The 23,701-nt window shown below is 48.4% G+C and overlaps 8 protein-coding genes across 8 annotated transcripts; 5 read left to right on the forward strand and 3 right to left on the reverse strand.

Annotated features, from left to right (window-relative positions):
* Nucleotides 1–353: 353 nt before the first annotated feature.
* On the forward strand, nucleotides 354–3,014 carry DEU56DRAFT_771888 (uncharacterized protein). Its single transcript, XM_041351493.1, has 9 exons — nucleotides 354–709; nucleotides 769–832; nucleotides 886–1,213; nucleotides 1,273–1,836; nucleotides 1,885–2,033; nucleotides 2,089–2,188; nucleotides 2,237–2,326; nucleotides 2,385–2,787; nucleotides 2,866–3,014. Exons 1-8 carry the CDS (start codon nucleotides 572–574, stop codon nucleotides 2,776–2,778), a joined length of 1,827 nt encoding a protein of 608 aa, XP_041214022.1. The 5' UTR covers nucleotides 354–571; the 3' UTR covers nucleotides 2,779–2,787; nucleotides 2,866–3,014.
* Nucleotides 3,015–3,194: 180 nt separating this feature from the next.
* DEU56DRAFT_897960 (uncharacterized protein) lies at nucleotides 3,195–5,049 on the reverse strand. The gene is made up of 5 exons (XM_041356452.1): nucleotides 4,714–5,049; nucleotides 4,399–4,664; nucleotides 3,890–4,342; nucleotides 3,649–3,831; nucleotides 3,195–3,596 (listed from the first exon to the last, which is right to left on the reverse strand). Exons 1-5 carry the CDS (start codon nucleotides 4,867–4,869, stop codon nucleotides 3,299–3,301), a joined length of 1,356 nt encoding a protein of 451 aa, XP_041214023.1. The 5' UTR covers nucleotides 4,870–5,049; the 3' UTR covers nucleotides 3,195–3,298.
* A 5,847-nt stretch (nucleotides 5,050–10,896) lies between these two features.
* Nucleotides 10,897–13,705, forward strand: DEU56DRAFT_907395 (uncharacterized protein; the record flags this gene model as incomplete). Its single annotated transcript, XM_041356897.1, has 3 exons — nucleotides 10,897–11,492; nucleotides 12,471–12,658; nucleotides 12,705–13,705. The coding sequence occupies 3 exons, from the start codon at nucleotides 10,897–10,899 to the stop codon at nucleotides 13,703–13,705; spliced, it is 1,785 nt and encodes a 594-aa protein (XP_041214024.1).
* Nucleotides 13,706–14,110: 405 nt separating this feature from the next.
* Nucleotides 14,111–15,095, forward strand: DEU56DRAFT_429188 (uncharacterized protein). The gene is made up of 4 exons (XM_041346190.1): nucleotides 14,111–14,373; nucleotides 14,427–14,529; nucleotides 14,584–15,002; nucleotides 15,060–15,095. Exons 1-3 carry the CDS (start codon nucleotides 14,221–14,223, stop codon nucleotides 14,877–14,879), a joined length of 552 nt encoding a protein of 183 aa, XP_041214025.1. The 5' UTR covers nucleotides 14,111–14,220; the 3' UTR covers nucleotides 14,880–15,002; nucleotides 15,060–15,095.
* A 419-nt stretch (nucleotides 15,096–15,514) lies between these two features.
* On the reverse strand, nucleotides 15,515–16,604 carry DEU56DRAFT_725985 (uncharacterized protein; the record flags this gene model as incomplete). The annotated part of the gene is made up of 2 exons (XM_041347898.1): nucleotides 15,515–15,978; nucleotides 16,043–16,604. The coding sequence occupies 2 exons, from the start codon at nucleotides 16,602–16,604 to the stop codon at nucleotides 15,515–15,517; spliced, it is 1,026 nt and encodes a 341-aa protein (XP_041214026.1).
* A 130-nt stretch (nucleotides 16,605–16,734) lies between these two features.
* DEU56DRAFT_771908 (putative 1-pyrroline-5-carboxylate dehydrogenase) lies at nucleotides 16,735–19,349 on the forward strand. The gene is made up of 11 exons (XM_041351494.1): nucleotides 16,735–17,204; nucleotides 17,307–17,515; nucleotides 17,569–17,672; nucleotides 17,734–17,784; nucleotides 17,839–17,866; nucleotides 17,916–18,285; nucleotides 18,332–18,500; nucleotides 18,549–18,738; nucleotides 18,789–18,901; nucleotides 18,953–19,047; nucleotides 19,099–19,349. Exons 1-11 carry the CDS (start codon nucleotides 17,068–17,070, stop codon nucleotides 19,145–19,147), a joined length of 1,515 nt encoding a protein of 504 aa, XP_041214027.1. The 5' UTR covers nucleotides 16,735–17,067; the 3' UTR covers nucleotides 19,148–19,349.
* Nucleotides 19,350–19,639: 290 nt separating this feature from the next.
* Nucleotides 19,640–22,081, forward strand: DEU56DRAFT_771913 (Trimethyllysine dioxygenase). The gene is made up of 11 exons (XM_041351495.1): nucleotides 19,640–19,821; nucleotides 19,878–20,077; nucleotides 20,133–20,217; nucleotides 20,271–20,331; nucleotides 20,379–20,475; nucleotides 20,527–20,632; nucleotides 20,678–20,774; nucleotides 20,823–20,917; nucleotides 20,970–21,286; nucleotides 21,338–21,423; nucleotides 21,473–22,081. Exons 1-11 carry the CDS (start codon nucleotides 19,717–19,719, stop codon nucleotides 21,670–21,672), a joined length of 1,449 nt encoding a protein of 482 aa, XP_041214028.1. The 5' UTR covers nucleotides 19,640–19,716; the 3' UTR covers nucleotides 21,673–22,081.
* A 53-nt stretch (nucleotides 22,082–22,134) lies between these two features.
* DEU56DRAFT_878480 (WD40-repeat-containing domain protein) lies at nucleotides 22,135–22,803 on the reverse strand (the record flags this gene model as incomplete). The annotated part of the gene is made up of 1 exon (XM_041356046.1): nucleotides 22,135–22,803. The coding sequence occupies exon 1, from the start codon at nucleotides 22,771–22,773 to the stop codon at nucleotides 22,135–22,137; it is 639 nt and encodes a 212-aa protein (XP_041214029.1). The 5' UTR covers nucleotides 22,774–22,803.
* Nucleotides 22,804–23,701: the final 898 nt, after the last annotated feature.

Here is a 23,701-nt window from a genome sequence, read left to right on the forward strand (position 1 = left end):
ATAGTGTTGCGCACATCGCGCTCGTGGGTGTCCGTTGGGGGCTCATCCAGCTCCGCACCGCCAACCGTGACCTTATCTCATCCGCGGTGTACAATTGATTTCCCGCTGGGCCCATTAGATCCAGGAAAGAAGTTTTTGGGACGCTTGTTCGTTCGATGTTGTATATCATGTCAAGTATGTTTACGCACAGGGTGCTCGCTATAGAGTTGGTGTGAAATGATAGATAGCCTCGGCCCTCTATAATCACTTGAATTGTGCTGTTCACTTACTTGTTAGTTACGAGCGCCATCATATCGTTTCAGGCTATAAGTAGGCCAACGGCTGCGGGCTGATAATTATATCTCATAGCCGGATCACATACTAGTATGTGGTTGATAGATGGGAGCTTGAACGGAGCCAAACTTTAGCATGGTTCACGACCAGGCTGCATTTGATTCAGAACCATGCTCTGTAGCGAATAGTACAGCCGCGGGCCTTCGTCAGGGTTCAATATTTTCGATGATCATCCAAAACCTAGCTACTCATCAGTATTCCATCCTTTCCACTTAAATCCCCGCTGTAATCCCCAGTCATGACGTCCATCCTCGTGGAAAGTATTACTGCCCCACCTCCTGCGCTGTCTCATCCCACTGTCCTTCTGAAGCACCCACAAGCACAGCCGAAATTGCTTATTCAGTCTAAAGGAGCCATACAACCGTGGGTCACACAAGTAAGTTATGTGTATTCTTGAACGGCGACCAGCATATAGCTCATTGTCGCGCACGCCAGCTCGCACACCTTGCCTCGCAGTACCACCTGAGCGAGTACAACCGTATAAAGTATGGCCACCGAGGTACATCATTTGTTGCCATCATTCGAACCATTTTGGCTGACCTCCGTTTCTAGGATGTCCCATACCATATGCGCCACTATCACTGAACGCGCCAGACACCTTTCGCGACCTGCGCGTCCAGCAGGCAACAAATATGAATGGTGTACTGTGGTGGCCATGTCTAGAGGCGCCCTGCGCTACTACACAAGTGATACCCACTTCCGAACAGTGCAATGTACTCGTTAACGGAAGTGTGTGTCCTGGCCTCGACCCCCTTCTCCAGAAAGAGCTGAACGCAGCTCTCGAAGATACCCTTTCGTCGCAAATACCACCCGCATCTATTCACGAAGGCACCCTACATCGTAGCATGCCCGTCAAGACGTCTAAAACACATCCATTAAAGTTCGTTCTAGTTCACCTCTAATGAACCGTGGCTCATGATTGCTTTATTGCAAACGCAGTATATCCACCATTGTACCTCCGGAATTATTGCCTGCAGTTTCATCACATCTCATAACCAACCCGGAACCTTCACCTGTCATCTTCCATGTACCGGATTTTTATACCCTCCATCGCATCACAGACTATACACAGCACGCCACATCAACAACGAGCCCCAACTCTCTAACAGTTTCACGTAAGGCTCACTCGCGTCGGTCAAGTCGAATTCCGTTATCACCACCTATACCCGCACGTTCGTCTTCTTCGCCAGAACCTATTTCTCATACCCCTCCCCTCCCGATACCCCCAGCGTTCATGAACCAGCCACCGCAGTCTATAATCGAGGCCCTTCAGGCTGCCATTGACACACGCTTAACGACGCTTGCTACCAAACCTCGTCCTTCGCTCCCATTCATCGCAAAGCTTTCCCCTCCCCCTGCTTTAAAACAGACTACCAAAGTTCGTGTGTTATCAGATGATTTAGCGAGCAACCGGTCTTCGTCTGCACACAGAGGGACTTTTGCTCTACCAAAGGTTGTCTTCCCTTCCATGCTCGACTTCCTCAATTCTAGCGAACGTGAACAGTGAGTGCCTATCATTGTTGTCTTTAGTATGTAAGCCTGATGATGTAGACTCGCCTTTTCGACCAATGGTTGTACACCGCAGAACGCTAAACTGAGAGCATCCAGCGCATTGCACCGTCCAACATCAAATAATCATGGCATCAAGCGCTCTTTCAAGCTGGGTAACTTGATGCTATCCTCGTGTCCAGGGAAAAAGGGTAAGTTTCACTCAAGGCATGACTGCATTCGCTGACTGATGTCAACAATCGCTAGTGCGCCTCGCAGGCCCGGTCAGAGGGCGCAGCGCCGTTTGTCGAGATCTCGACACCGATCTACGGCGTATAGCGGGAGTTGGAGCACGCTGTATTGTCTGGTCAGTTGAAATGTTCACGTGACCTGTGCCTAGTTGACTGTTCTGCAGCTGTCTAGATGATGAAGAGCTCGAGTTTCTTGGAATACGCTGGTCCGACTATGTGAGCTCTGCGCACCGGGCAGGAATGGACATCCTTCGGCAAGTGCTCACTCCGAATGTTGGGTTTCTCAGCTGCTCACTTTCATTGTACTTGCAGGATACCACTGCCTGAAGGCCTTGCTCCACTCTCACCACAGTCATTAGACGAGTCTCTGACCAAACTCATAGAGGGATACACGACGCGTGGTGCAAGTATCCTCGTGCATTGTCGCGGAGGCTTGGGCAGGGCGGGTCTCATAGCATGCTGCTGGGCACTCAAAATCGGCTTGTGCGGGTGGATCAACGTGGACTTGTCACCGAACCCAGCAGAAGGCGCCGATGGCCTGGAGAGTCACGTGAGGAGAGATACTTTACAACTCGTCGAGCGCGCGATCGCTGTTGTGCGGAGACGGCGAAGCGTCAAGGCCATTGAGACGCTGGAACAGGTCCGGTTTTTGACCGAGTATGTTGATTATCTGAGGGAAGGGGTAGGGCGGGAGAGCCAGCCGTGATTTTGGCTGGTGCGTTCATTGTCTTCGGGGTTTACGCCGTCACAAAGTGTAATTTTGATTTGTTTACAATAACCGTTACTACTGTAGGTTTAGTTGGAGAGCCCGCTTTTCGCCCATACTGTACTACACGATTGTGATGACATTGAGTACATAATCCCTACAAAACTTGGACAGGTCCATTTCGACCACTACAGTACTAGATATTCGTGTGTTGTACATTCTATTCCCGCTCGGACAGAATATGATTTCTTGAGCTCGCCACTTTCGTTTGCGGGCAATACTTTTAGCCCTAGCTTTTCAGTTGGGAACGCTGGGCATGTTAAATGCATATATTTCGCGGTCACCTTCGAGTCCAAGTCCTGAGGCTTGAGGACCCAACTTACGTTCTCGTCGCAGACTCGCAACTGTTAGATGGAGAACCGATGAAGACAAGATGCAATAACACCTACTCATATACCTAAACCTAACACATACACCTATACCTACACCTACATACATTGAAGAATCCAGCGGTAGAACATCAAACGCGAACCTCCATACCGCCCCATTCCAACACCCTGAACAAAGCCGCATCACTGGCTCTTGCAAAATCAACTCCAACTACATCCACCCACCAAGCAACGTCTTTCTCTGCTTGCATCTGTGCGTTCGACCAATTTTCCAAGTGCTCCTTACCGACGCCTTTGAACAGCATGAATACGCGAGTCACGATGTCAGGCTGCGGCGAAATGCTTAAAGAAGCGGCGCGTTCATACACCGATTGAGGGACAAATCGGAGGGCAATGTATTCGTGCTTAAGGAAATATGGTAGCCAGTAGCTACCACAACAATTTTAGTGGTGTGTTTATGAAGTAGCGCGTATGTACGCACGTGATGAACGATGTTCTAGCTTCTGTGTGAAGTCCCAAAACCTTGAGTGCTTTATCGAGGTAAACAGAGACTTTGTCCACTGGAATGACGATTGAATCCGTATCGCTGAGACTGCTGGATGTGGGACTGAATGTATCCAACGGTTGCGGTTTGGATGCCGGTGGGGGTGCATGCAAATTTGGCCTGCGAAGAGTAATGCAAAGTTAGAAGAGTGATTTTCATTTATCATCAAGGGACTTACTCCGCCTCCCAGAACAAGTACGCCACATCTAAACCAGAAATATTTTCCGTCAGATTTCCATCTTCATGGGTACGGGCATTCCATTCTATATGTTGTCCGTGATTTTTTGTGGGAACAACGGGATAAATGACAGAGAGACTCCACACAGGACTGAGAGAAAGTTTGACAGAAACATCGATATCGGAGGGAGAGTATAGATAAATGACCGGTTTTGCAAATCGGGGTAGCTCCCGAAGATTGATGGTGTCACCGTTCTTAATGTTGTACGATTCGATATTCCAGTCTTCGCGCATTATTGCCCCACCCCAAACTGCCTTGACACCAATGGGACTACATCCGATGATATGACTGGCATCAGCAACAAGTTGGTCCACCCGCGTCGCCCTCGAGACTGTGGTAGAACGAATCTCGCCAGATGGAAAAACAACGTTGATTGTGACTTTTTCGTCATCCCTGTTGCATGGCCTAAACTTCAGTACTAAAAACACGGGTAGATCGAGGGTGCGTACGAGCTGTCTTGTCTGTTAGTCTGACTTGGCGCCGATTGATTGCCAGGCGATGAAATAGGCCAGGTATCAAAGCAGGGCGGTGGGACGGGTAATGTCATTTCCGCATGGGTCACTTCGATGCAGTTTAGCAAATCAATAACATTGTCCCATATTTCAGCCGTGATGTCCACATAGTGGCCATCACAGATATCGAGTTGATTGGTCTGCAACGAGACAGCATGTCTCGGAATGCTTGGGAAATGTTTGCATGCGGAGTCAAGCATCAGCTTATAATATCCATGAGCCACTAAAGATTTAAATAGTAGGTCCACCCACATTATACGACCTTTGCCGTTTAACCATGACCCGTTTTTGACCATGCTTTAGAACAAGAAGTTGCGAGATTTGATTCGTTTCGGCCTTCCCCCACAATAGTGTAGAGACAGACATAGTATTCGGAGGTATGGAGTTTGAAGCGTTCAAGTTAAGCATTGAAGTAGATAGTTAACCGTACTACGCTGTCTATGAACCAACAGTCACGTGTCACATTCGAAGTGTATTATGCTCACTCGAGAATTGTCGCCTGCATCGACAGAAACCTTGCTTGACCCAAACATTAGTCAAACTCAAGGAGTTACAAAGTAGACGTTAGTTATATAGAAATAGAAATTGAAAACATACGAATCAAAACATAACATGTTGCCGGGCGCGCGGCGACGCCATATAAGGAGATCCGTTCTGGAACGGGTCACGTGAACGTCCGGAAATTACCGGTTGGTCGAAAGTTGCTACTAATTATGGGGGTCGTAGAAACCTTGTCAAGCAAGGTAATTCAAATTGACACTTGACGCTCGAAGGCTGCATTCCAGTATCCTTCTCGCACCTTATCAGACCAATCATACAATATCATTATCATACTGCACTGTACAGTAACAAGACTTAGTAGGCAGCACAGGAGACACAAACAAGCTGCTGGCAAGATACCACGCGCCATAACAGTTTTGACTCGGAGGGCACATACCCGATTATTCAAAAAGTGACTAGAACTTGTGCCAGTGCAGAGTGCCCAGAGTGCCGGCAGAAGGATCACCGTACACAACTCGGAGGACCGTTGGAATCGTTCCTATGCGCTGTGGCCTGTGGGACTATCTTTGCAATCTTCGTCTAATCACCTCGTGACGCAGCAGTGGCGAAAGTAGATGTTACGGGTAGCAGTGCCAAACTGAACGTCGAATTGGTACCGATGAAGCACTGAAAAATGAGCTGTGAGAAGGTTGATCAAACGAAAGCTTAGCTATATTACTCTTCCTTCGGTCTCGTGCGCTTCCCAGGTCTCATGCAACGACAGCCAGGATTGGTGCCAAAAGTTGAAGCGTGCTGATCAAATGCGAATGAGAAGGATAGGTCAGCCGGTCCCGAGGCATAAAACAATTGTGGCGGGGACAGCAAATATGATATAGCAATAGGCCGGGGATTCGTGTTAGCAGCCGTGCTAGTGCACCAAACATCAATGGTAAGTTAGTTTGTGGTGATGTTGGTATCGACGCCGAGGAATGTGATACACCAATGTTCGTGAACACGAATGGTGTTGGACTCTGCGCTTGGTGCGGGAGGCAGAGGAAGGCACGTGGATGCTGCGCAAGCGTGGGGTAGGGAGATGAAGGGCTGCCGAACAATCGAGTAATTTGCGGAATCGATCAGGCAGGACCTGGCGCATGGTACTAATTGAGGTCAGTGCATTAGGCAGAGAAAGCTGAAAGATCGCTTGAAAGCTGTTCTACTCAATTGATGTCTCCTTAGGTCCGAGAATTGAGTTCACGATCGATAATATTTGCAGTGATAGGTGAGTGCGGATCAGTAGAATTGACATCCGTGTTACACCACTACATGTGTGATCCAGGTTTCCAATGAGGATGGGGGTTTAGGCAATGAGAAACCCGAAACCAGTTGGGCGGGAGTCGACGAAGCTGAAAACTGAGATGAAACATGAGCAAGGCGTCGGCTGCGAACACCTTTGGAAAGATCATCATGTAAGTGTTGGATAAACCGCGCTCAGGGAGATGAAAACTCCTCCGTCGCAGAGTTAGCAGCGGGTGTGAGACGCGAGAACAAAGAAATGCATCCGGTGCAAATAGAAGTGTATGAAAGATATTGCAGATAAGGTAAAATACGCGTTCGGACAAGTTACAGGGTAAAGTGCTGGAGAAACTGCTTGACACGAGAAGGATGAAGCTGTCAGCCAGATTGGAGCGCCGGGAAGTACTAACTGCACTAGCACAATGGAATGCGAGGGGGTACATTCTGGAAGCCGTGAAGACAAAAGTCAAATGCATGTACACACTGTAGAGACGGCGGGAGGGTATACTGTCGAGGAAGGCGGGTATGATAATAGGGAGCATTCTTGCTGCAACTGTGAAAGCGAACCACGTCGTGTGCTGGGCGTCTATGTACTGAATTAATATAAAAAGCACAATCATAAGCTTTACACACGCACCTCTGCAACTTAAACGAAGGCGCTCACAATCCCTCCAAATTCATCTCAAGTGAAATGTCGACGATCATTCCAAGCACCGCACCCCTTCGAACTTTTAAAGGTCACGAAAAACGCGTAAACGCAGTCGCAGTTTTCCCTGATAGACACCGAATGGTTACGAGTTCGTGGGACAAGACACTTCGTCTTTGGGACTTGAAGACAGGTGTTATGTTGAAGACGATGGAAGGGCATCGCAGGGAGGTGATGGCATTGGCAGTATCACGAGATGGGCAAATGATGGCAAGCGGTGATCAGAATGGAGAGCTCATCGTTTGGCACGGAGAAACAGGAGAATCTATCACCCAACCCTTCGAAGTCCACTCCGGTCATATCACCTCGCTGGACTTTTCCGCTGATGGTACGGTGTTGGCCACTGGTTCGAGAGACAAGACGGTCATGCTGTGGTGCACCAAAACATGGGAGCAGCAAGGAAATGACATTGAATTGGATGATCCGGTCAAATGTGTTCAGTATTCGCCGTCTGGTGAACTTCTTGCCATCGCAACAACAATCGATGTCCAAATTTATAATTCAGGCACAAGGGAACGCGTCTGTCACAACCCCTTAAACAACTTAATGCTAGGGCAGAGACTAGGACTCAAACAAAGGATATCACGATAAAAGAGATGAGATTGAGCAGGTACGTTTGGGCTGCTACAAGATGTAGAGACGAAAGGTTTGAACTAAAGAACTACTGACTAGAAATGTCCTAACTATATACAACTATTCAAGAGGAGATACAAACTGAGTTTTAACTATTAGCCAATCATAAAATAGGAAACAGAATCGTACGATGTGATAAGGTGAAAAGAAACTATGATGTCATAAGAAGCGATGCCGCTTCTGTGAAGTTCTGGAAGGTTCTAGGAGAGTCACGTGATGTAAGGGCGTCTAAGTCTGGAGTTGAGATTTCGGTGATAGTAGCGATAGGTTTAGGGTTAAGTGTTGGAACGTATGTCGGGCGTTTATGAGTTAGCGCTGGGAACGGGCGCTTAATGTTGATAGTCGAAAGGAAAGAATAATGATTTGTGTTTGGAACTCGTGACATTACCCCCCCTCTAGGTTGAGCGTCATCGCGAAAGACGGAAGGACGGATATTCTTTTGTCTCCATTCTTTGAACTCCGATGTTTCTAGAATAGACCCTCTAATTCTCTTTGAGGCAGCTGCCGTGGGATTTTCTTTATGGAATTCTGCGACAAGAATCGGGGAGTTTTTTAAGTTCTCTTCTGGCTCCCATGTCGACTCATCTGTCGGATATCCTTCCCATTTTACTAGGTATTGCAGCTTTCCTCGGAACAATCGGCTATCTAATACGGATTCTACAACGAATTCTTCCTGATCGGCAACGATCTCTGGCGGTGGTCGGGTGGGTTGACGATGAGGAACCATTTGAGATGGACGATATGGCGTGAGTAATTCGACATGAAAAACGGGGTGAATCTTATAGTTTTCTGGCAACTTCAATTTATAGTTCACCTCGCCCGTCCTCTCTAGTATTTCGAAGGGACCTAGACGACGATCTGATAGTTTCTGACTCGGACGACGCTGTTTGATATTCTTTGCGTCTAACCAGACCTTGTCTCCTTTCTCATATTTTGGTGCGTCTTTCACTCCTCGGTCATAGAAACGTTTCATCCGTTCATTAACCATCTTTAGAGTGTCCTCTGCATCTTCACACGCTTCTTTCATCTGATTCGCTCTCTCATCTGCGGCGGGAATAAGGGATTTGGAGTTCGGAGATACGGTGAATTCGGGGTTATATCCATATAAAACTTTGAAAGGGCTGTGTCCGGTTGATGTGACTGCGTTGTTGTGTGAAAATTCTGCAATCGGTAGCCAAGATACCCAATCATTCTGTCTATAGGATGTGAACAGGCGCAAATATTGTTCAATTTCTTGGTTTACGCGCTCTGTTTGTCCGTCTGTTCTAGGGTGATAGGAGGTCGAAGGTGACCATTTCATTCCTAGTCTTTTTGATACTTGTCCCATGAACTTCGAGATAAACTGTGTTCCTCGATCCGATATCACCTTCTTTGGTGTTCCATGATTTTTCCAGACGTTTCTCAGGAATAACTCGGCAATGCCTTTCGAGTCTACTTCCTTTACTGTGGGGATGAAATACGACTGCTTCGAAAATCGATCTACGACTACGAAAATGCTGTCCATTCCCTCACTCTTTGGCAAGTCCACAATAAGATCGCATGAGATCGTTTGCCAAGGTGCACTGGGCACTTCATTTGGCTGCAAAGGTCCCGTTGGTTTACTTGGGAATACTTTTGTCTGTTTGCATCGATCGCAACCATCTACGTAATCGTGAACATACTTCGTCATTGAAGGCCACCAATAATTTCTGGAAATCAATTCTAAGGTTTTGGCTCGTCCAGGATGTCCAGCCGGTGGAGAGTCATGAAACAACTCCAATATTTCTCGGCGGATCTCTTTATCGTTTGGAACGTACACCATGCCTCGGAACAACACCAATCCGTCCTCCACATTCCACTCTTCAACTCCTCTGCGTAGCTGTACTGGTGCTGTCTTTAGCGTTTCCAAAGCTTTCATGACCTCAGGTTCTCGTTCCGTGCTCTTTCTTATCTTTTTTAGCAACGAACTTTCTCCTTCGATGAGTATTTGGCCTCTTTTAGCGGCTTTAGCTTGGAAAAACTCAGGTTTTAGCAAAACGCGGTCGGAATTATCGTTTTCTACCCCCCCTCTGTGGTCTGATCTCCGAGAAAGACGGTCTGCCTTATCGTTGACTACACCAGGCTTATGTTGGAGTGTAAATTCATACTCCGCCAGGAATAAACTCCATCTGGCTTGCCTTCTTGTCAATTTTTGGCTCGTCATAAAATACTCGAGATTTTTGTGATCCGTCCAGATCTCCACTGGGTGAGGTGCCCCCTGCACATAGTGCCTCCACTCTTCTAACGCTCGAATGATTGCGAGTAACTCTTTGTCATGGATGTCGTAATTTCGTTCTGCATCGTTCATTGACTTCGAGTAATACGCCACGGGGTGCCATAATCCGTCTTCCATCAGTTGAGAAAGTACTGCACCGGATGCATAGTCGGAAGCATCGGTTTCTATTCTCTTCTTCTTTTCAACGTCTGGCATGACTAATAACGGAGCTTCTGTGAACGCCTCTTTAATTCTTCAAAGGCCTTCTGTTGCTTCTCCGTCCAATCCCATTTGGCATCTTTTCGCAATAAATCATTCATTGGTCTAGCGATATTCGAGAACCCCAAAATGAATCTTCGATAGAAGTTGGCAAAACCCATGAATGCTTGTATGTCTTTACGCATTTGGGAACAGGCCAATTTAATACTCCTTCTACTTTCACAGGGTCCATTGACACACCGCCTTTCTCCACTATCAACCCGAGGAACTCTACTTGAGATTGTTCGAAGCTACATTTCTCTGGCTTCAAGAACAGATCGTTATCTCTCAATCTTTTGAGCACCTCTCGTACAAGCTTTCTATGTTCTCCTTTGTCTGCATTTGTGAACACGAGAATATCATCGATATAGACAACTACTTTTCTGTCTTCGATCAAATCTTTGAATATCTCGTTCATCATGGTCTGAAAAGTTGCAGGAGAGTTCGTCAAGCCGAAGTACATTACGGTCGGTTCATGGTGACCAAAGGGCGTTTTGAATGCCGCCTTCCACTCATCTCCTTCTTTCATGCAAATGTTGTTGTACCCCCATCGTACATCCATTTTAGAGAACGTGGTTGCTCCAGTCAATGCATCTATTAGATCTTGCGACCTCGGTAAAGGGTATGCATTCTTGACCGTTCTATCATTGAGCTTCCTGTAATCCATAACGGGGCGTAACTTGCCATCCTTTTTAGCCACAAAGAAGAAAGGTGCTGCAATCGTTTTCCGGTCTCTGAGGCTGATATTGAGCAGTTCATTACTTCGATTTGTCCACTGACGGTTGATAGCACAGGTGATCAATGGTGGCACAGCCAAAGCCAGGACATGCAAATGGCTGCGCCGCCACTCATAAACCCTCCTCTGGCTGAGGCTGGATTGTCTATCGAGTTGCCCATGCAGAGCCAGAACAACTCGTTGGGGAGCCATTCATCCACCCCACCCCGTATTCGCAGACCACGCTTGAATGCCTTCCCATCACCCTTTCCCATGTCTCCTCGACTCCCTCCTGTCGACGCCCTTCACACAGCTAACACTGACGGACATAGTCTACCAGCCCCGCACATCTCTCAATCGACTCTACCAGCCACGCACATCTCTCAATCGCCTCCAGCAGCGGTTATCAGTAATTTATTGGAACATTCCACTCCAGCCGCCGCCAACTCAGATACTCTTCCATCTGTTTTCGGCATACCTACACCTCTCACAGATACCACTGCTATTCCCGCCGTGCCGGACACCTTGCTTCATACAGGAAGTGTTCCACCCACTTCTAGTGCTCCTGGAAGACGCTCTGCGCGTACGACACGACCATCAACAAGAGCTGAAGATGCCAACAAGATCGGTGATGATGCCAGAACCATCACTTCCAAACGCAAGCGCAAAGGTGTGACGGCAGGTTCCACAGCCCATGCAGTCGCTGCGAAAAAGTACGTATTCCAATTTTTGTCCATTTTATCACGCTAAACATCAATCTGTGCAGGTCTAAAAAATAATCACATTTCTTGCAGTACATACGCCTCAATACTCTAATGTCTTCGTGTCCTATTTACAGTTTAAACCATGTAGTTATTGCGACAACAATTTTTACTTAATGCTCAATGTCAAGTTAATGTTACCCGGTCAAAATATTGTGAACTTCGCCTTGAGCAGTTGAACTAGAGATCACGTGAGTTGGACAGTCTGAAATCAACGAAGTTGAACCAAAGTCCACGTGATTTGGACTTTGTTGCATGAGACTGAAGTGAAAATCAACGAAGTCGAACAGAACATCACGTGATTTGGAAGAAAAATTGAAAGCAAAATATATTTTGGGATGGGCCTACAAAGTGGAGAGTACTAAGAGAATGGGGGACGAAGCACTATCTAATCCTGATCGAAGATCTACCCAAGAGGTGAGTGGCTATGATTCCTCACATGAATCTAGGTAGGGTGATTATGTTGGTCACGTCTACAGGCGCGGCTTGGCAATAATGCGAGGCACACCACGAAACGTGGTAGAGTGATGGTGAACAGGGAGTGGGGAAAGGAAAGAGCTCGACGACAAGACGCATTGAAGTCGAGGAGCGGATACAAGAGACGCCGGCATTTTCCGCTCGTCAATAAAGACCAAACTTCGCTCGTGCCTTACTATGTCATGGAGTGACAATATATAAGTAAAGTGATCGAGTGAGCAGCGCGTGGCTATGCAGAGGCAAGATGGAGATCTAGATTTCCGCAGATTTCCAAAAAACCAAAGCTGCCCAAATCCCAAATCGGACCTGACCAGGGTACAGGCTAAGAATAACCCAGTAGGTAATGAGTCGCACAGGTGATATATCACTGCCCTGTGCTTTAAGCCAAAGGCAGGGATATATCACGGATGCACTCCAAAGCCAGTAAAATGATATATCATATTGACACTATAGCCTGGTGCTGCTTGAAGATTGCCGTGAACGCCATTGTGTCCTCGACGTTGGTCAGACCATCAACCAAAACGAGCGCTTCATCGAGGCAATGTCAGACAGGAACCGACGCATGCAGATCTACAACCAACCACTCGCTCGTCGGCACTTTTGTGCTAAGTGTACCCGGGTCTACAATCATGGTGATATTGGTATGTACACTTCCTGCGGTGTTGTTCTGCGCTCACGTTCTTACAGCTAACAAACTCGTTTCTGTCATTGTGGTGGATGGTGTCGTCGTGAGCCGTCCGTGCTGCTCTGTTCCCAACTGCTGGGTACATCTCCGTACCCCACAAGACCGGTTTTGTCATGCCCACTCCGCCCACCTCAATCAATGTGCGATTAAAGGCTGCGCACAATCTGTCGTGTCAGGTGGCCTTACGTGCGACATCCCCGCACACCAGGAGTCTGAAGCACTGCACACTCTGCGGGGCAAGTCTCGATTCCGTCTGCACGAACGCCTTGAGCGTTCACGCGCTATCCATGGGCGACTTGCAAATGTCCAGGCTGGAGCTGACGACGACGGGGACGGTGACGGTGACGGCACACAAGCCATCGGAGAGGAGGAGTATGACGTGAAATCGGGAAAGAAGAAGAAGCTTCGTGCGCAGTTCACGCGCAACTATACTCATTGCGAGGAGTTGATTGTTGCACCTTGCAGGATGATTCATGCTCGCGAGACCATGCACAATGCCGAGGGAGTAGGAAGTGTCGCAGAATTTATTCGCCGTGTCTTCCGAGACCCAGAGACACGCCCAACTCACGTATTCTTCGATAACAACTGTCGACTCGCCCTGCATGTCCAGAACGACCCGTTCTTCCAAGACATCGGCCTTTCTGTCGACGTCTTCCACTTCGAGTGCAAACATTCAAAGCAAGACACGTTCTGCCAAGAAAACTGTAACCCCGCCGCATTTCCGGAGCTGAAGACGGACGACGGGGAGTGGTACTTCAACTCTTCGGCTTGCGAACAGACCAATTCCTGGTTTGGTAAATTCAATCCTATCACACGAGGCATGAAGCCAGTAACGTCCATTGACATGGTTTATCACATGTCGTGCATGAGACTTCATAACCGGGACGTGGGCCTGTGGGGGGCTGAACTGCGGGGCGTGGCATCACAAGCGTCCAGAGATGGTGACGGTGTTGGGGGAGCGACAAGACGGCAACAACGATGCAGAGTGATGAGAGAGAATTGAAAGGTGGCGGGGCAGTGAATGACAGCGGGCTGGTATTGATGAGTAGGGCCCTTTTATGTTCGCGAGGGCGGGGGCATAGTGTGGGCGGGGGCATACTGCCAGAATGCCTGAGGACGGCACGACAGACGGCTCTAGGTTGCCTGTAAGTTGAGCGGCACCCAAAGGAATCCATGAGCGGCGATGAGCAAGGTATCATGCCCATTGCCCATGGTGCGCCCATATAGAATCTCCGCCAGAAAGATTTCCGAGAAATTCCGAGCCGTTCCGAAACGCCAAATAGGGGGTGGGACGTATGGGACGGTACGGACGGACGGGACGGTACGGACGGGACGGACGGTCATTTCCAATTTTCCGGTATATACGGTTTGTTTGGCAAAACCTTTGGATCCAAACAACGATTGCAAACCGTGACAGAGTCACACAACAACAGTGTTTGTAGCTTTTGCGTCCTCAAGCATCAAGAGTCAAATATATCCAAGTGCAGGCAACGACAGGCCTAGGGCGCAATCATCATTATGGCTACATCTCCATTCACCGGGTATTGCCAAGTGGACTCCTTCGGTCCTGATGAAGAATATCTATCAGATGACGAAGACTTCTATGTCACGCTTGACCTCGGTACCGTTGAGCCAACCCTACTTCCCAGCAGTTCGACCTATAGGCTTGTAGTAAGCACAAGGCCTCCTCATATATAATAGGCATCACTACAAGTCAAACAAAGGGCTTGGACACGCCTACACCATTTCTGCAGCTTTCTGGCTCTTTCTTCAGGGGTCGGCACGATACGCTCCTTGGTTCAGAACTTTTGTTCACAGAGGGTAAAAGTAAGTACATATGTTGTCCGTTAAGGTAAATTGACATATTCGTCTCGATCAAAGATGATTTTGAAAGAAATACGCGAGCGTTAACCCATGTCGGCGTCACCGAGCGGCGTATTCGATTCAAGGAGGTGCAGCTACGGGAGAAGCCCCGTGAACAATTAGACGAAACTCCTGCTAGTGGAGACGCTTCTAACAACGATGCGCCAGTGGAAGATGCTGGCCATTCACTTGGACGCATGATTGGGAGTGTCACCGAGCCCCCATCTAGAAAACGCAAGAAACGACGTAACAAGGGGAAAGAAAAGGAGACGTCCCCTCAAGAGGAGAAGGATGATGCTATGGATACCAGTTAATCTCGCCGTTAAGAGGATCCGCCCCTACTATCGTGTCGTCCTGTCATTGTCGTGACTGTAGGCCACTGCTTCTTCCGACAAACACCTTGATTGTTAACAAACCTTGCGCAACCCACTAGCACCGTTCGTGTCTGTCAGCCTTCCAGCTTCAATCGTGTTTGATGACGCGATGGGTTGCAGTGTGAACAGCGATGAAAATATCCATATTTTAAATTACAATGTACTTCAGATAATTAATTAGGTAAAGCAACTGGTGAATGGTATCACAAGGAGAGCAGAAACACGAGACATGCGTATTATACTCTCACATTTTCACCGCCCTCTCGCATCCTGATCAAATAAATAAAAAACATATCATACAACACCCCAGTGTAATCACAATAGATGTGCAGCTCGCAAATCTGCCTCCGCAAGCTCCTGTTGTGTCGCGACTGTGAATGGTGAGCCGAGAGACGTGCGCTCATTCTCTTCAGGCGGTTGAATATCGAACGCCTGCTCAATATTTCTCCTCGTTGCGATGTCACGAGCAATATCCTCAGGTGATTGGGGTTCGTGTGCATTTGAGGCACGAATGGCAGATTCCCAGTTTTTTACACGCCAGAAACCGACTAAAGAGGAAAGGAGCAAAAACCAACCTACACAGCGGGGTGAGTAAACAGACAAAATGAGGATAGGTCACACCCACCGAGAGTCATTAAAAGGAACGATAGCCACTCTCGTGAAGACAAGCTGAGAGCAACGTTACTGTCCTGAGGCATGGGAGCGGTTGATGAAGTCGGGGCGGATAGCATGAGGACATCAGGAGTGCCATTGCCATCAGGGGCGGGAAGTATGTTATCCGTTACAGAACGAGAGTAAAAGCCATATTGGATCAGTGTTAGTCCAAGGCCAGCTCGTGAGCCAAACTTTGCGGCGTGCGTAGTATGGAGGAGGTATGTGAGGAGGAAGCCGATAAACTGGAAGAAAAATGATACAAAGAGGTTCGAAATGAATGCTAGGATAGAGCCTGAGGGAAGATCGCCGACGATCATCCCAGCATCGGTGTCCATTCCGGCAGGAGCATGCACGATTGTATCCCAATATGGGGGAACAGCATCTGCTTGGGCTGCTGCATAAGACTTCAAAAATAATGAGGTGAGGTAAATTAGAAATTGGGGGTAGACATACGGGTGGAGCAGTGCTCTGTGTCTCCTCAGGGACCATGTAGATGCTGCCATCCTCAGATTGGATTTGTACTGAGGAGGCGGGTTTGGCAACGACATTTGAAAACACTCCATCATTCTGTATCCCTCCACCCGTCACTCCAGCGGGCGGTTCATTGTTCGGTACACGGACGTAGTGAGTGGGTAAGATGGCCCCGACTGCCCTGCGCAGGAATGATGGACGAGGCAATGTGGTCCCCAAGGGGGAGGTTGGCAATTCGCCATTTGAATTGCCTATATCATTAGGCAAGGTAGTAGATAGAGGCTGCGGTGGAGAACCAGGGGGCGGGCGGTCGTAATCGTAATTCCGCTCAAAGTCATAAGCTGTTGTACTACCTGACGTGCTTTTTGGAGGATCTGCGATGGAGGAATGGGTATTAGCACGTTGGCGATTAGACGATGGTGGGCGTTCGAAATGAGTATCATCATCTGAATCACCGTCGGACTCAAAGGCATCGTTAAGTTCACGATCAGCATCTCGTGATGACTGCTGCGTTGGCAGCGGTGCGTAATGTGCAGGCATGGCACGTCGTGTACGTAGGATCTGTCAGGCCAGTGGTATGTAAATGAGCGCTGCAACTGCGGTGCGACTGTCAGTTTGAATCCACGCCAAGTTCTCACGACCTAGTGTCTATTGAGCTCTATTGAGTCTTCAACTGTTATTACATAGTACACTCGCAGTCGTCGTCCCACTGGGGCTACTATTTACATGCATCATTGAGGTTAGTACCGACCAGCACTAGAACGCTGGTGCCGGTTATCCTTCTAGCACATCAAGGACTAGCATGCCGCATGTCTTCCCAGCATTGACATAAATAGAGCAAGTGACCTCATGCAACTTCTACTCAGGCTAGCTATCCGATTTTAGAGCTCTGAACGTTCATCATTCAAGCGTCAACCGGTCACCGGGTATTGACCCACTTCAACTCCGCGGGGAGATAAAGGACTAGGAGCTCGACTCGTGCTTTCATATTGTCACTCCCACCATGTCTTCAACTACTTTCACTTATCAGTTTGACACACCAACCTACAAAGGCACTTCGACAGTCCCCACTGGCCTATTCATCAATGGGAAGTTTGTTGAACCCGTAGAGAAGGGCACAATCGAGTACGTGACCGTCTTCACCAAACTCAGCATCAACCTAATGCGGCCTCATTGACTTAGGGTCTTGAATCCGGGTGGGTCAACTAACCACTTATTCTTAAGATGACCAGTTCTGACAGCGAATGCAGTCAATGGAAAAGTCATAACCTCGATCGCTGCTGGCACCGCTGCAGACATCGACATCGCTGCTCAAGCTGCAAAGAAGGCTTACAAAGAACGCTGGGGCTTGAAGGTCCCGGGTGCGCAAAGGGGCAGGATGCTCAACAAACTTGCAGACCTCCTCCAAGCCAACGCTGATGAATTCGCTGCCTTGGAGGCTTTGGACGTAGGTAGGGTGATATGTCAACCATGTCTGTTGCTTGTGATGCGACCCCATATGCAGGCAAAACCTTCAAGGTGGCCCGGACGTCTGATGTTCCTGGATCCATCGCTGTCTTAAGGTATTATGCGGGATGGGCGGACAAGATTCAAGGGAAAACTATCGAGGTCAGAAAGGCCTTACATGTCTGCTTCGGGGGCAATTTTGATCTCTCTACCCACCTGATAGACGAACGAAAAGAAGCTGGCTTATACGCGTCACGAGCCCATTGGAGTTGTGGTCTGTGTTCCTATTCATTGCGCCGTGAAAACCTGCGAACTTAGCATCTTATAGGGCGCGATCATTCCTTGGAATTTCCCTCGTATGTTCGTTTGACCCATGCTCAGCCAGTCATTAACAAGGTGATGCAGTCACGATGCTCTCATGGAAAATCGGCCCAGCTTTAGCAACGGGAAACGCTGTCATCCTGAAACCGTCTGAGTTGACACCATTGACTGCACTTCGTCTCTGTCCTTTGTTTGTCGAGGCGGGCTTCCCTGATGGTGTCATCAATATCGTGAACGGATACGGTAGTACCGCGGGTCAAGCCCTCAGTGAAAATAGGATTGTCGACAAAATAGCCTTCACGGGGAGCACACTGACTGGGCGCAAGATCATGGAAGCTGCCGCCAAGTCCAACCTGAAAAAGGTGACTCTTGAGCTTGGCGGTAAAAGCCCCAGTGTCATCTTCGACGATGTAGACCTGGAGCAGACTGTGAAGTGGGTGTCGCACGGAATATTGTAAGTCACATGCATCGCAGTCGAACCTTACTCACTCTCCTCATAGCATGAATCACGGACAGGCGTGCACCGCAGGTTCCCGCATATTCGTCCAAGCAGGGATATACGACAAATTTTTGAAGGCGTTCACTGAACATGCCTTGTCACTGAAAGTCGGCGACCCATTTGCACGAGACACTTATCAAGGTCCCCAAGTTTCTCAGACGCAATTTGAGGTGAGCGTCCACCTTAATTAGCAAGTGGTTCTGCCTACTTTCTATTAGCGGATCATGGGATACATCAAATCTGGTAAGGAGGACGGCGCAACCGTTCATGTCGGTGGAGAACGCCATGGGGACGAGGGCTACTTCATTCAACCGACCATTTTCACGGAGTGCAAGCCGACTATGAAGATCGTACAGGAAGAGATATTCGGTCCCGTGGCCGCGATCATCAAGTTCACCACAGAAGAGGGTAAGTACATTCCACCACGGATGTATCCGAGTACTGACAACGTATCACAGAGGCCATAGAGCAAGCGAATGATACTCTGTATGGCCTTGCTTGCTCTGTCTTCACCAGAGATATAGACAGGGCGATTCGAGTCGCACATAGTATCGAAGCTGGTACTGCATGGGTGAGCATGAGCATGCTAGCGTCAGGACTGTTGATGATTTGATGGATATAGATCAATTGTCACAACTCCACCGAATTGAGCGTTCCATTCGGCGGTTTCAAACAGTCAGGCATTGGGCGTGAGCTTGGCGAATATGCCTTGGAAAAGTGAGTCGAGATATTATGGTATGGTGGCTTCCACTGACCTTTTGTTTTCAGCTATACAAATGTGAAGGCTGTTCATGTTAACATTGGACACCGTCTTTGAACACCAGACATTCACCATACTTTGTATCAAGATTCTTTCATTATTCTTCTCATTTTCTGCTCAGAAAGCGGAGTACCGGATGAATTTACAACGACACAATGTATCTATGCTATCATTTCTAATGTAACAACACCATTTCTCTCTTAAATCCGTGGACTATGACAAGCTCAAACATAGTGCCGTTCGACCTTCTACCTTTGCCTTTAGCAACTCTAAGCAGTCAAGGCGCATGAATAAGCAACATGGAACATTCATTCCCTTCTTCGGCGATTTCATGAGGTCCTCGTACGCTGTGTGGAAGCGATCGAGTTCTATTGGGGTATAGCTTTCTTTCTTTCTGTTATCAAGGACATGGAAAGTATCTGTGCCACGTAACCTAAGTTTCGCACTTTGAAATGTCCTCAGGGGGTTCGTTCCACATTGGGAAACATGATCAATGTGACGTATTAACGCGGCGTTACAGCCTAAGTGTCGGGTCGGACCAAGCTCTGAACGAAATTGTGAATTTACACTTAGATTTAACCTTGTCTTCGATTTGTCCCAAGCCCTAGTATTTATCGTTGCTTGCAATGCTTAGGGTAGGCTTCGCAAAGCTGCGCATTCCGCTTCGGAGTTGGCCCCATGGCAGGAAATACCTATCTCAGTCCACGCTGGGGAGGCCATCATCTTTGATAGTATGTCGTATTATCTCTAGGTATCTTGCGGTTCATTCCATGGTTGCGATGATCAGATCTCTAGCATACTTGGATCGCACTGGACACGCAGTTCTCTGACTAGAAGTCGCCCCATCTCCTCCGCGGCGACTCAAGAAGTTGTTTCTTCGGAGCAGTTAGGCGTCACGGAGCCTAGAGTTCACAGTGATATCCCTATTGCTAACGCTGATGAACGCAAAGTATCCATTCTTTGGAGTCCACAGCGTTGGTCTAGATTGTATGGACCTTCTACCTCATAATAATTTCCGAGACCTGAACGTGCAAACTGTCAGTCACCACATCTGGTTGCGCGACCACTGCAGATGCCCAGATTGTTTCCATCCCATAACAAAGCAGCGATTGCTCAATACATTCGAGGTAGTTCAGCAGGATGGTAATGATGTCTTGACTGAGAAGAGACATTTTCGCAGATTCCGGCTGATATCAAACCTATACATGTACAAGGGTCCACGGATGGCCTTGAAGTTGTCTGTATGTTGGCTCAACTCAGTTTCCACCCAAGTTGATTGCTTGCATAGGGCCTGGAACTAGCACTGAATCCCACTCTTCTGTTTACCCATGGGCATGGCTACAAGCCAACACATACGATCCACCTCTTCAAAAAATACCCAACCGGTGTGCACATTTTCTTTCATTATCTGTACCTTGCGCTTATAGCGTGACTAGGAAAGTCCTTTGGGGATCAAAGATAGAGAAGTCTCCACCCTCTGTGACTTATACCGAGGCCATGGACGATGATGATAAGGGACTGTATAAGTGGCTGACGAACGTTGTGCGTAAACCAAGAGTTTTAGGTGCTTCTCTCATGTGCGCACAGGAAACCTTTGGTTTTTGCTTTGTCTCAGGGGTTCCTGCAACACCTGAGGCCACAGAGGAACTCAGTCAACGTATCGGCTTCATCAGAGAAACTCAGTGTGCGTCCTCCACACTTGCACATTCTCTCCCGGTCTGAATGCACTTAGATGGGAAGTTTTGGGAGTTCACTGCTGACCTTTCAAAAGGAGATACTGCGTACACCACAATGGCGCTAGGAGCACACACTGACAACACCTATTTCGTATGGGGTATGCTCATAGTCTCGTCGCGCCGCTGATCAATCATGAGCACAGACTGACCCTTGCGGTCTTCAACTTTTCCATCTCCTATCACATACCGAAGGCTCTGGGGGAGCAACGCTTCTCGTGGATGGTTTATATGTCGCCGCCCTCATGAAGGAGCTACATCCGAAGTTCCACGATCTTCTTTCCCGTGTCCCCATTCCAGCCCATGCAGCAGGAGAACCATCAGCACTGTACACTCCAAGTCCCCTTGCAATGTACCCCCCGTTAAGGTATCACCCAAGCACTGGAGAACTCATGCATGTGCGGTGGAATAACGATGACAGAAGTGTTATGAACCACTTGGCGCCAGAGGAAGTAGAGGAATGGTAAGCTGCATGTGACAGAAAACATTACGTTACTTAATCCTATATACCCAGGTATCAAGCAATTAAGATTTGGAACGAACTCTTGACGAGACCTGATTCAGAGTTTTGGGTCCCGCTTAGTCCCGGCACTGTATTAAGTAAGTCTCCTACCCTCGTCTGCCTGCCATGTCTTTACCACGTCTCTAGCGGTTGACAACCATCGCGTGCTTCATGGCCGATCTGCTTTTGACGGTAAGCGCCGCGTGTGTGGTGCATACATCGGGATAGACGAATATCATTCGAAACTCGCTGTCCTCAAGGAGAAATTCGAAGGTACCGGTGATAACGGCCAGAACAAGGAAAGGAGACCTGAGGATAGCAGAAGCATTTGGAACTCCAATCTATGATTTGAGGGCCACTTATTGGAATTCCGGTCATCCATCAAGGTTCGATATCGATTACGATTAGCTATGACAATACGAGTGATGTATGTATGCAAAGCAATTTATTTTAGAACGCAACATCGGAATAGATTCAAATGCTCTCGGGTCGCCAAATTCTACTCGACCTACTCAGGTCGTATCCCGATTCTGTCAAAATCTATAAGGCCTCATGCATTTCGGCTGTGGTCGCCTCCATTTGTTTCTTTGACTGCCCGCAATTCCCTCGGGCAAAAATCCAAGAATGACCTCTTCTGGGACAGTTGCAGCGTTGGGTGTGATTAAGATTAACGGGGAGCAAGTTTTTAAACTTTATCCATTGGTATCTGACATCTCCATGGATCAACTGTTGCAATAACATCACTGTGGAGTACGGCTAGATATGTTAAATTTAGAAAATGCGAGGGATGGACAGGGAAGACTAAGAACTCACGCATCTCGGCAATTCGACCAGCGTGTTCCATGTTCCATTGTGCTCAAATCAAGCTCAGTGTGTCCTCTCGGGATCACCATTGCAGTGCCAGGAGAATAAAATGCGTATCGGGAAGCTGGAGGTACCCAGAAGAGGAGCCGACGATTGGGTCCCATCATCCATCCATCAGCATGCAGCAAGAAAGGGGTTGAATCAGAATCGTGATGGAAGTTACCCTCAAACAGGTCAGCAGGGTTGCGCAGCGCGTGTCTTAAGGTGGATGAGAAGCAAATGAAGTGATCTTTCTGAGTGCTGGTTGATACAACAGGACTCTCGTGCTTGCGAGGCACTATATCTAGAGAGTGTGCGGAGGAATGTATCTTGGTGTGCTGCTGCATCGCTGCATCCCACAACCGGACAGTATGATCGTTCGAACCAGACACGATACGAGTACCATCCGGTGAGAACGAAACCGAGCAAACAGCAGAAGTGTGCCCTCGGAAGGGCTCACCCAATGGCTGTCCCGTCGCTGCATCCCACAGCCGAACAGTGTTATCCCGAGAACCAGATGCGATGTGAGTACCATCCAGTGAGAACGAGACTGACTGAACCACTTTGGTGTGCCCCCGGAAGGGCTCACCCAATGGCTGTCCCATCGCTGCATCCCACAGCCGGACAGTGTTATCCGAAGAACCAGATGCAACGCGAGTACCATCCGGTGAGAACGAAACTGACCAAACCGAAGAAGTGTGCCCCTGGAAGGGCTCACCCAATGGCTGTCCCGTCGCTGCATCCCACAGCCGGACAGTGTTATCTGAAGAACCAGATGCAATGCGAGTACCATCCGGCGAGAACGATATTGACAAAACCGCGTCAGTGTGCCCCTGGAAGGGCTCACCCAATGGCTGTCCCGTTGCTGCATCCCACAGCCGGACAGTGTTATCGAAAGAACCAGATGCAATGCGAGTACCATCCGGTGAGAACGAGACTGACCAAACCAAAGAAGTGTGCCCCTGGAAGGGCTCACCCAATGGCTGTCCCGTCGCTACATCCCACAGCCGGACAGTGTTATCGAAAGAACCAGATGCAACGCGAGTACCATCCGGTGAGAACGAAACTGACCAAACCGAAGAAGTGTGCCCCTGGAAGGGTTCACCCAATGGCTGTCCCGTCGCTGCATCCCACAGCCGGACGGTGTTATCCCGAGAACCAGATGCGATGCGAGTACCATCCAGTGATAACGAGACTGACTGAACCGCTTTGGTGTGCCCCCTGATCACAGTCTGAACAACTGCCCAGTTCAAATCACGTCCGGATGCCAGACGAAGACTATTTGGAAACCTTGTAATAAATTTGGTAGCCATAGTGGAGTTGATGGGGGAGAATGGTAGCGCTGATAAATACAGATGTGGTGTGCTGTGTGAAATCATGCCGCCAAAGATTTGAATGAATCTTTGCACATCCATTGCAGTGGACCGCACATCTTCGTATTCAGAATGGCCCTATAGTTGTTTGTGAGCTGTTCGTCCGACGCCGCTTTACAGGCATGTGTTCACCTTCAGCCACCGGGTGATGAATGGAAGC

The sequence above is a fragment of the Suillus clintonianus genome (genome assembly GCF_016758775.1).
Source record: "Suillus clintonianus strain FC179 chromosome Unknown DEU56scaffold_5, whole genome shotgun sequence".
In the NCBI taxonomy this organism is placed as follows: domain Eukaryota; kingdom Fungi; phylum Basidiomycota; class Agaricomycetes; order Boletales; family Suillaceae; genus Suillus; species Suillus clintonianus.

Excerpts from the sequence above, each read along its gene's own strand:
- DEU56DRAFT_429188 (XM_041346190.1), top strand. The coding sequence starts at position 14,221 with ATGGCTACATCTCCATTCACCGGGTATTGCCAAGTGGACTCCTTCGGT. Across the intron at positions 14,374-14,426 it reads GTTCGACCTATAGGCTTGTA|GGCTTGGACACGCCTACACC; the intron begins GTAAGCACAAGG and ends AGTCAAACAAAG. Across the intron at positions 14,530-14,583 it reads TTTGTTCACAGAGGGTAAAA|ATGATTTTGAAAGAAATACG; the intron begins GTAAGTACATAT and ends TCTCGATCAAAG.
- DEU56DRAFT_771908 (XM_041351494.1), top strand. The coding sequence starts at position 17,068 with ATGTCTTCAACTACTTTCACTTATCAGTTTGACACACCAACCTACAAA. Across the intron at positions 18,501-18,548 it reads TTTCTCAGACGCAATTTGAG|CGGATCATGGGATACATCAA; the intron begins GTGAGCGTCCAC and ends ACTTTCTATTAG. Across the intron at positions 18,902-18,952 it reads TCGAAGCTGGTACTGCATGG|ATCAATTGTCACAACTCCAC; the intron begins GTGAGCATGAGC and ends TGATGGATATAG.
- DEU56DRAFT_897960 (XM_041356452.1), bottom strand. The coding sequence starts at position 4,869 with ATGCTTAACTTGAACGCTTCAAACTCCATACCTCCGAATACTATGTCT. Across the intron at positions 4,665-4,713 it reads AACGGCAAAGGTCGTATAAT|CTGATGCTTGACTCCGCATG; the intron begins GTGGGTGGACCT and ends GGATATTATAAG. Across the intron at positions 3,832-3,889 it reads TACTTGTTCTGGGAGGCGGA|GCCAAATTTGCATGCACCCC; the intron begins GTAAGTCCCTTG and ends TACTCTTCGCAG.
- DEU56DRAFT_771888 (XM_041351493.1), top strand. The coding sequence starts at position 572 with ATGACGTCCATCCTCGTGGAAAGTATTACTGCCCCACCTCCTGCGCTG. Across the intron at positions 710-768 it reads TACAACCGTGGGTCACACAA|CTCGCACACCTTGCCTCGCA; the intron begins GTAAGTTATGTG and ends CGCGCACGCCAG. Across the intron at positions 1,214-1,272 it reads TCTAAAACACATCCATTAAA|TATATCCACCATTGTACCTC; the intron begins GTTCGTTCTAGT and ends TTGCAAACGCAG.
- DEU56DRAFT_771913 (XM_041351495.1), top strand. The coding sequence starts at position 19,717 with ATGCTTAGGGTAGGCTTCGCAAAGCTGCGCATTCCGCTTCGGAGTTGG. Across the intron at positions 20,775-20,822 it reads CTTCATCAGAGAAACTCAGT|ATGGGAAGTTTTGGGAGTTC; the intron begins GTGCGTCCTCCA and ends GAATGCACTTAG. Across the intron at positions 20,918-20,969 it reads ACACTGACAACACCTATTTC|ACTGACCCTTGCGGTCTTCA; the intron begins GTATGGGGTATG and ends TCATGAGCACAG.